A 10,403-nucleotide genomic window follows, 5' to 3' on the forward strand; every position below is an offset into this window, starting at 1 on the left:
CCTGTTCCAGATTGGCTGAACTGAAATCTGTGCTTTTTCAAGCTTCCAAGGTGATTTCTTTGCATATTCAATTTGAAAAGCATCACTGCAGTTGGTGTCTGTTGTTTTCCTCCTGTCTTTCATTTCAGGAGTCTGCAGCAGAGGTTCTGTGGCCCTGGCCTTCCTGAATCGCCAGCTGACTCTCTCCCCTCTGAGTGTGAGACAGAACCTTCAACACGGTCTGGCACACCTCTGGCTGCTCAATTCAGCAACGCTCTTAAAGGCCCCGAGCTCCTTCGGGGAGCTGTGCACAAGCAGCCGGGCAGGCAGGGGATGGATCTACCTCCCGTCTTGCTTTCTCCTCAGTCCCAGACCTGCACCCACCTGGCAGAAACCTGCATGGAACGCGAGAGAAGCCCACCCACAGCAGAGCTGGGCAGAGACTCCTTTCCCAGTGGTCAGCTGCCCAGCTCCAGTCTCGCTGATGCCGACTGGTTTTGGGATGAGCACATCCAGGCAAAGAGGGCCAGAGTAGAGACGATTGTCCGAGGCATGTGTCTCTCTCCTAGCCCCGTGGTGCCAGGCAGTGCACGAGCCAGGGAGAGCTCATGCTGTCCTGAAAAAGCCCGGGAGCGGAAGAGGAAGCAGAGCCTTCCCACGCACCAGGGTCCCCTGAAATCAGGTCCTGCCTGGGATCGCGGGCCCAAAAAGAGGGGAACCCGGGTGAAGGAACAGCTCCATCTATTGAAGCAACAGCTAAGACATCTGCAGGAACATGTCCTACAGGCCACTGAATCCAGAGCACCAGCGCAGGGCCCGGGAGATACTGAGCAGAGAAGCCCCCCAAGGGCAAAGCAGAGGAACAGCTTCCTGTCTAGCCCCTGGACAGTGGAGATAAAACCCCACCAGAGTTCTAGCAAGGACGTCTATGGAGCAGTAAAGCCCAGAACCGCTGAGGTTCAACAGCAGGCGGAGGAACCCATGCTCCATCCTTCTGGACCTCGGGCTTTAGTGGAGACTCTAAGGAAAGAACTAAACAGGGCCGTGTCCCAGGCTGTGGACTCAGTATTACAACAGGTTCTACTGGACCCACCAGACCACCTGACCCGGCAGGAACAGAGCTGCCAGGGGCTAGCCTCAGAGGGCAGAAGCCAGCCTTCACCTCCAGGGAGAAGTGCCCATAGGGAACCATTAGCTCTTGCCACCCTGCCTAGGAGGGTCCAGCCGCAAGCGGGGGCTCCCTTGGGCAATTCATCACTGGCTACGCCTCTAGATTCTCCTATGTGTCCTGTCTCTCCAAGAGCAGTTCCCAAACCATATCAGAGCCCCCTAGCAAACTGTCCGCTGACAGCCGTGCCTTCCCACATGTGGGAAAATCAGATTCTTAGCCAGCTTCTGGGTCGTGGGCCCGATGGCCATTGGAGTGGCAGCCCTCCCCAGGACGTTTCGTCCCAAAGTCGCCCCTCCCCAGAGTCCGCCCAGCAACCTTGGGTTTTGAGTCAGCAGCAGCCCGCCCTGTCTTTCACCTCTGTCCACCTGGAAAGCCGGCCTCTCCTACCCCCTGTGAAGATGGAGCAGGGTGTGCTGCAGGGCATGGCTGACATGATTTCTTTCTCTTCCATCCACATATCCTTTACTGGTCGTTAATGCGTCACCACCCAGAGAAACAGGAAAAGCAGAATATGAGGAGGAAGTGGGGGACAAATATCCATGTTATACAGGAAATGGCCTGGAACTCACAATATACTCCATCTGGCCTTGAATCTTGGCAGTTCTCCTGCTATAGCCTCCAAAGTGGTAGGATTAAAAGTATGAGCTATCATGCCTGGTTCTCAGGGTTTACTTAATATGCTTTTGGCTTTTCTTCCTTGTGCCTCAAAGCCTATTAGTTTGTTTTGTTTTTTTTTTGGGTTTTTACGAGACAGAGTTTCTCTGTATTGTTTTGGAGGCTGTTGGTCAAGCCTGGCCCCGAACTCACAGAGATCCGCCTGCCTCTGCCTCCTGAGTGCTGGGATTAAAGGCGTGGGCCACCACCGCCCGGCGCCTATTAGTTTTATAACCAAGTGGAAACCATATTCTAGGATTTAGATATGATAGGACAGTTCATTTACTTTATGAAACATCAGATTCTGCCATAACTGACTTGTACCTTTGGGTCTGACATGGTTTTGTTTGCTTGCTTATAAGCTCAATTGGACTTCCAAAACAAAGAGAAATGCCCCCACAGAAGGCAGAACACTATATAACTGGGCTACCAGCTGCCATTCTCCCAGGCAGAGAGGGTCAAAGGAGTAACCTCATCTGAGGTATGGCCTCCCCAAACCTCCTAGTCCTAAACACAGAAGGTCTGCATAGCCCAGATAGTCATGATACATAAGGGACCAAGAACTAAGGGGTGAAAGGATAATTTCCCTCAGAGAATCAACCCCTCAGAAGCAGCTGGAAGGATGAGAAACTTTCAGCTTAAGAGAAAGCTGTCACCTATGTCCCAGCACTTGGACACAGAGGCAGGTGGATCTCTGAGTTCAAGGCCAGTCTGAATCTTTCTGTACTATGTTTATGATTATCAGGAGAGGCCCCCCTTTCTTTTTATTTTTCTTTCTTTTATTTTCTGTTTTGGTTTTGGAAGACAGTGTTTCTCAGTATAGCTCTGGGTGTAGTCACTCTGTAGACCAGACTGGCCTTGAAATAAAAGCTTCACACCTGCCTCTGCCTCCAGAGTGGAGATTTTCTGCCCAGCTGGAAATTGTTAAGTTAGAAGAAAATGTAGCTCAGGTAACTACTTGGTTCTTTTCTTTTCCTTTCTCTCTCTTTCTTTGTTTTTCGAGACAGGGTTTCTCTGTGTGGCTCCTGGTTAGTTTCTTAACTGTGTGATTTCCCAGAGCTTTTATTATGCTCAAGTCAGAAGTAAAGCTTCTCTTAGGGGTTTAGAACCTTTTCCAGCAAGCATCTTGGAGGACCAGTGTACCAGAAAGCAGATTTTGGATGTTACTTTTAGCAAGCTGTGGGTGGGAAGCTTCTCACTGACCTCGTGAAGCCTTCAGGTTACTGGATCTGAAGCCCTATGTTCAGGTGTGAACAATCCTGTCTGCCTGGTGGCTTCAAGGCTCTAAGCCCTGGGGGCCAGCGCCAGCCCTTGTGTCTTAAGTGCTATGAGTGCCCCCTGCTGGTTCATTGTGGTAGGAACACCCCAAAGCTCAGGTTTCCCTGGAAGGCAGAGAAACACTAAAGCAATGTTAAGAAACATTTTATTCTTCACCACTCCCTCTTTGTTTGGGTTATAAGGATATTTTTATCCAGACTAGAAATGGTAAATTCTACCTGTTGGGTCTTTGATAAGTTATCACTGGCTTAGGCTCCGTATTAAAAAAATTTTTTTTGAGACAGGGTTTCTCTGTGACTTTGGAGCCTGTCCTGAAACTCACTCTGTAGACCAGGATGGACTGGAACTCAAAGAGATCTGCCTGCCTCTGCCTCCCAAGTGCTGCGATTAAAGGTGTGAGCCACCACCACCAGGCCTCCGATCCTTCTTTTTTATTTTTAATTTTTGGTTTTTCAAGACAGGGCTTCTTTGTGTAGCACGGGCTATCCTGGAACTAGCTCTGTAGACCATGCTAGCCTTGAATTCAAAGATGTCCACCTGCCTCTGCTTCCCAGGTGCTGGCAGTAAAGGTGTGTGCCACCACCTGGGGACAGACCCTTCTTAAGAAGACTGGTTCTTGGGACTGGATAGATGGCTCAGTGGGTAGGAGTGCTTGCTTCTCAAACATGAGGCCTGAGTTGTAGTTTCCAGCCTACACACACACACACACACACACACACACACACACACACACACACACACACACACACACACACACACAGAGACAGACACAGAGTCAGGCAGGGCTGCAGGTGCCTGTAAGTCAATGGCAGAGACAGGTGGACCCTGCTTGAGAGCTTGCAGGCCAGCTGCCCTGGCTGAAATGGCGAGCTTCTGTTTCAATGGGAAAACTTCAACCCCAGCAGAAGACAGTCCTCAGATCACTAATACTTTTAGGCACCTACATATGCTTGTCCCTGCCTGGGGACATGAGGACGAACTTTAAGTTTGGGGTCCTACCCAGCAGCCCAGTTCTGACTCTGCTGTCAAAGCACAGTGGATGCACTTTGCAATGACCAGGGGCTCCCAGGGAGCGTCCTGTCACCCTCTCCTTCAATTGTCTCCTGCCCTTGCTGCCTGTAGTATGCACTGTTGCTCTCTATGGGCCATGAAAGTCACACAAAGTAGGCTTCTTTAAAAGGAAGTGTGCACAGCACCATACATCCCTAGCAGCCAGGCAGGGTAATAACGATTGGCAATATTCGAAGGCTTTCTCTGTGGCAGGTAGATCACACAAACATGCCCACAATCACACCATGCCACACCCAAATGCTCCATGGTCAATCGAATATTGCTTGGTGGCACAACTTATTGGAGGCTATTTATAGACTTTCTCCCATTCAGCCCCTGCTGCCATATTAGCCTCTTTTGTTTACATTTTATGTGAATTGATATTTTTCATGCATGCATGTCTGCATGAGGGTGTTAGATTCCCTGTAACTGGAGTTACAGACAGTTGTGAGCTGCCATGTGGGTGCTGGGAGTTGAACCCTGGTCTCTGAAGAGCAGTCAGTGCTCTTAACTGTTGAGCCATCTCCCCAGCCCTACATTAACCCTTTATAAAATGAACTCACGCCGGGCGGTGGTGGCGCATGCCTTTAATCAAAGCACTCGGGAGGCAGAGGCAGGCGGATCTCTGTGAGTTCGAGGCTAGGCTGGACCGACAGCCTCCAAAACAATACAAAGAAACCCTGTCTTGAAAAACCAAAAAAAAAAAAAAAAAAAAAAAAAGAACTCACAACTCCATTTGGCCCTGTGTCTCACATAAGGGCTATGGCTGAAGATCAGGTATCTGAAAGGCAGGAGCAAGGAGAAACTTGTCCAACGTCACAAAACAGGCAAGTGAGGATGCAGGTTCCATACCCTGGATCTAATGGCCAAACAGTTTTTAACCACTGTACATTTTAGAAAGGAACCCCAGAGAAGGTAGGTGACTTACCCTGGATCATACAGCTAATAGGTGACCAAATCAATACCATAATTTAGGATTTTGGGTTCCCAAATCCAGAATTATTTTCACAGCCTTTATGAACCAATGGGGCAAGGGATGGAGGCCTTCACATAGACTAGCCACCTGGGCCATCTACATTCAGTAGATATGGTTTCTTTTGTATAACCAGATTTTTCTTACTGTGATTGCTGTCCTACAGCTACAAGGTTACTCGTGGGATGCTCCTTAGCAGTCTTAGGACCGTCCCTGCTAACTTAGACACTCATGTGTGCTAGAGGGCAGCACCACAGGACCCGCTATTGTTAGAGCAGCAAATCCACCTTCGGGGGAAGGGTGGCTTGGAGAATAATTTCCACATGTATGTTGGATCTAATGTTGACCATCCACTCACTCCTTGAACCTGAATCTACTGGACATCTGCTGTGATCCTGGCACTGGGGTGCACATGTGGGACAGAGATAAGATCAAGCCCTTGCCCTCAGGGAGCTCACAGTCTCAGTGGGGAAGACAATACTTGTAGTAAAAGTTGTAATAGGGGTTTGTACAGTGGCTGAGCAAGACCTAATTCTGTAAGGAAAGGTACCGTAGGAAACCAAGCTTCTGAGATGCAGCTTAGCAGACAACGGTAAGTTCTGCCAGGTGCCAGGTGCCAGGTGGGGCGCAGATGTAGCCCAGGACACAGACTTGTCTTCAGAGAAGGGCGTGGTGGGAGCTGACACTTTGCCTGGCTAGCCAGGAGACTGAGGTGACTGCTCTCTTATTAGATAGGAAATTGAACGCAAGTCCCTACCCGAGGTTTCCAAGTGCTTTGTCTGTGGCAGAGCTGTCTTCTCCCATCCCGTTCTGAAAAAGCACGCAGGCTACAGGATACTGTACTGTACCATACAAGCCATGAGATGTGACTTTCATATACCAAGATGCTTGAAAATTGTGCAACTTAACGATGCAGATGGCTTCCAGCTTATCCTATCTGTTTCCAGAAAAGAAAAATACAGCAAATTCCCCATTCAATCAAGAAAAAAAGAAAACTAAAACAGAAACCACAGAGAACAGGCAATCGTTACTTGGAAAATCTGGCAGAATCATTTGATTAACAGGTTTATTATTATTATCTGGAAACAGGGTCTCATGAATTCCCCAGGCTGGGTGACCCTGAACTCCTGATCCTCCTGTCTCCACTTCCCAATTACTGAGGTTACAATTGTGCATCTATAACTTCATGATTTTCTCTTAACAAAATCAGCTTAGACTGGGGTCACTTGGCCATTTATTGCCTTCCCAACCAAAACGCTCACATCTCTTAGAGGCCATCATTGGCTTGGCTCTGCAGATAGGTTCAGTATAATCTTTAAGGTAGTTTTAGTGGAAGGGCTTAGGCTGCTCCCCCTCACCCCTGGCACAAAGGTTGCTTTCCCTGGGTAGATGGAGAATCCCTGCTTCTACAGTCCCGTGTCACTCTGTAGGGCTTGTGCTTACCACGTCTTGGAGAAAGTCTGGTGAGTTTTACAAGTGTTTCCCATGTTTGTGGATGTGCCATCAGCACAGAAGGCAAGCTGGTGTTTTCAGATGCTCTTTTCCTTGACACAAAGCACATCCAGGAAGGCCTAAGCCCTGGTCACTTGAAGAAGGCCAAACTCATGTTTTTCTTCACGCGGTACCCCAGTTCCAACCTCCTGAAAGCTTACTTCCCTGATGTTCAGGTAAAGTCACACATTGTGTCTCAGCCTCTCTATAACTCCGCAGTCGCTGTGTGTTTTGCCCAGTGTGAGGCAAGTCCTAGGTCTTCACTGCCCTTCACGCTATTGATGGAACTGGTGCTATTTCCAGTTCTGAGACTGTCTGGAAAAGTCATGGCTCTCCTTATACTATGAAAAGGTTGGGGGTTCCAGAATGCTTAGCCTTTGAGCAGTAGATAACCCAGAAGCGCATGGCAAGCTTGGGGGGGGGGATGATAGTATTGAGTGGACTCTTTGGTCTAGTAATTACTCTTTGGTGGGGACCTTTGAGAAATAATAAATGGGGCTGGAGGGATGGCATTGCTCCTGGAGTAGATCCAGATTTGGGTCCCTGCACCTGCATGGCAGCTCACTGCCATCTCTAATTCTGGTGCAGGGGACCTGATGCCCTCTTCTGGCCTCTGCAGGCACACATGCATGTGGTACACAGACATACATGCAGGTAAAACACTCACGCATAAATAAAAATACGTTTTTTAAAACTGGGGGTTGAACCCAGGGCCTTGGGCCTGGAAGGCAAGAGTTCTACCACTGGACTATTGCCCTAACCTAAATCTTTTTTTTTAAAGAATGAAAATAGTAAGGAAATAGGTACAGTGGTGCAGCACATGTCTAGTATGCATAAAGACATGGGTTTGATCCCCATTCAAAATATGTATAAGACATCAAACTTACATCCAGACCAAGTGTGCTGGTAAGGAAAATCAATCTGCATGTTGGAAGCAAACCCTGCCTGTACCACAGGTGGTTTCTGAGATCCACTACTCTAAGTTGTGAGGTAGGGGCTCTTAATACTTTGGATAAACCTCAAGCATGTAAATCCCCACGGCAGACACTGATTCAGATTTCCAGTTGTCAGGAATCTGCTCTCTGATCTACACCTTTACCATCCATTCCCCTTTGGACCCTTACTCTTCCTGGCTCTGGGGCCCAACCCAAAGTCATGCTTAGACACATGGACAATAGCCTAAAAGTCTAGTACATAAACTCTATTTTCTAGTGAGTGTAGGAGTTTTGAGTCTAACTGCACAGTGTTGGCCAGCACCTGTGGCTCCCTTTTCTGAAGGAGAAATGGTTGATGATTGAAGCCATTCACATTAGATTGTGAGCACCCATGACAAATGTGTGACCTGATGAACTCCTTGTTCACACAGTTCAACCGCTGCATCACCTCCCAGATGATCAAGTGGTTCAGCAACTTCCGAGAGTTTTATTACATCCAGATGGAGAAGTATGCGCGGCAAGCAATTTCAGATGGTGTCACAAACCCCAAAATGCTGGCGGTTCTTCGTGACTCAGAGATTTTTCGAGTTCTCAATACACACTATAACAAGGGGAATGACTTTGAGGTAAGATGATTTCTCTGAATGGTCAGCTCTCTGAAAGCATGCCCTGTGTGTCCTTAAGTCACTTAGAATTACAGCAGCCAGAGAGCAATGTCCGCATCACCAACAAAGATTCTAGCCTCCTAATCGTCCTCCAAGCAACAGGTGGATGAAACAAACACAGCCAGCCTGATCAAATCCTGGTTGGCCAGGATTTTACCATCCTGGACTCTGTAATCACCAAGTTACAGAGACTGTTGACCTTTTTGCCTCCATGCCAGGCGGTGTAGCACCAATTGCTGGGCTGTGGTGTAGCATCTACTTTTCACCTGGGTTTTCTGACAATTTCTGGCCTTACTAACACATGGCTCTTGAATTCTCTCAGTTCTTTATGTGTGGCAAATTCAAATTCTTTCTGGATATAACAAGGCTGAAGAATTCCAAACTCTTGGAGCCTCCATGAAGGTGCATGGTGGTGCCTTAGAGCCTAAGTGTCAAGTGGCATGGGTAGGCTCGTAGGCGGCTGGTGGCAGGTGTCCAGTGTGTCTGGTCACAGGCTGCTTTTCTTTCTTCTTGCTTTTCTCACTGTGATCACAGGAGTTTATTGATTCCTTCAAGAATCAATAACTGGTTTCCGTTTGGAAACTGAAGCCTATCTATGGGAGAGGAAAGGGTTAGAGACAGTGTGAGGTCGCAGCACTGTTCTATCCTTCCATGTGGGGATGATCATTTGTAGGCAGTGGCAGCAATTCCCCACCCAAGCTGCATCTGGAAGACCTGTGGGACATCCTATCTCCTATGGTGCCAGTTTGGGTGAAGGTCCTGGACCAGTCCCTTCAAATGGCTTTGGAAACAGGGATTTAAGCCCTTGGGGTCTGAGCCCTACAGGATGGTGGGGTAGGGAATGGCAGTCAGAAGCTCTTTCTCACAGCAGGTCCAGGGAAAAGAACGCTCCAGCCTCTCATTTCCCTCCGATTCATTCCTGCTTAGTTACTAAAACATGCCTAATTGGTGGAATGAGTAACTCCTGTAAGTCTCCAGTACTTTGCTCCCAAGACTGTCTCTCTAGATGGTCATCTAAGGTCTGTGCTTCACAAGAGAACAGGGCCGTCTTGGGCTGCAGAGCAGGGATACTCTAAGCCAGCAACAGGCATCGTTGCCAGAGGGCTTGCCTGGTGCCGGTACTTCCAGCCTCATTTCCTCCTTTTCTTGGGGGTGTCTTTGGGGATGCAGGTCCCAGACTGCTTCTTGGAAATTGCCACCTTGACATTACAGGAGTTCTTCAAGGCTGTCTCCGCAGGGAAAGACACAGATCCTTCCTGGAAGAAACCCATTTACAAAATTATTTCAAAACTGGACAGTGACATCCCAGAGATACTCAAATCTTCCAACTATCCCCAGGAACTGTTTCGAAGTTAAGAGAAAAAAAAATGAGGCCAAGTACAATGTCCTGTAATTTCAATCCTTGGGAGGTGGAGGCAGGAGGATGAGGAATTGGGCAGCCTTGGCTACACAGACGATCAAATAAAATGAGCAGACTGGCCCAGGATGGCCCAAGATCTGTCATAACTGACAGTCTAGCTGCAGTCATGTAAGCGGTCGGGCACAAGAGGACCCCCTCCCATGGATATAATCACCATTTTGAATACTCGTTTCCTTATCTAGAATCATCAAAGACTTAACCTTAACCACAGTGAATTAACTATGCCCATTGGTGTGCTAGTCGTATACTGGCAAAAAACCACAAGTTTGGCATCAGAAGACTTAAAACCAATGCCATTGTCATCAAGTGCTCTGACGATGATAATTTCTGGTATTTCTGCAACTCTAAAAGGAGATTCAGCCAGGTGGTGGTGGCACCCAGGAGGTAGAGAGTAACCTAGTCTACAGTTCCAGGTTAACCAAGGCTACACAGAGAAACCCTGCCTCGAAAAGCCAAAAACCAAATACATAAAACCAAGAAATTTTGAACCGTGGTAACTCACTGATCCTTCCGCCAGGGAACTGGATTGGTCAGGAGTGTGGAGGAACCCATGACCATGTAAGCTGAACTTGTGCTGCCACTCAGGATCTCAAACAGGAAGAAGTCACACCAACAGGGCACCCGCAAAGTGGCACTGTCACCTGGCAACTGTGGCACTCAGGAGTGCCAGCACCAACTTCTTAGGGGACCGTGGCACTGCTGTTGTTTGCATCTGTCTGCTGGGACAGTATGTCAGCAGCAATCCTGACAGTCCTACCTGACTATGTAACCATGTCCCAGCTGCCTG

General features: G+C 48.3%; 1 protein-coding gene across 2 annotated transcripts; it reads left to right on the forward strand.

Moving 5' to 3' along the window:
* The first annotated feature begins 312 nt into the window (after window positions 1-312).
* Prox2 (prospero homeobox 2) lies at window positions 313-9,597 on the forward strand. Of its 2 annotated transcripts, none has more exons than XM_021223230.2 (4): window positions 313-1,605; window positions 6,665-6,772; window positions 7,963-8,157; window positions 9,367-9,597. In XM_021223230.2, the coding sequence occupies exons 1-4, from the start codon at window positions 313-315 to the stop codon at window positions 9,550-9,552; spliced, it is 1,782 nt and encodes a 593-aa protein (XP_021078889.1). In that variant the 3' UTR covers window positions 9,553-9,597. The 2 variants fall into 2 exon arrangements, with proteins under 2 accessions (XP_021078889.1, XP_005086460.1); XM_005086403.3 differs by having other exon boundaries at window positions 313-1,558; window positions 6,618-6,772.
* Window positions 9,598-10,403: the final 806 nt, after the last annotated feature.

The sequence above is a fragment of the Mesocricetus auratus genome, unplaced genomic scaffold (genome assembly GCF_017639785.1).
Source record: "Mesocricetus auratus isolate SY011 unplaced genomic scaffold, BCM_Maur_2.0 Super-Scaffold_15014, whole genome shotgun sequence".
NCBI lineage: Eukaryota > Metazoa > Chordata > Mammalia > Rodentia > Cricetidae > Mesocricetus > Mesocricetus auratus.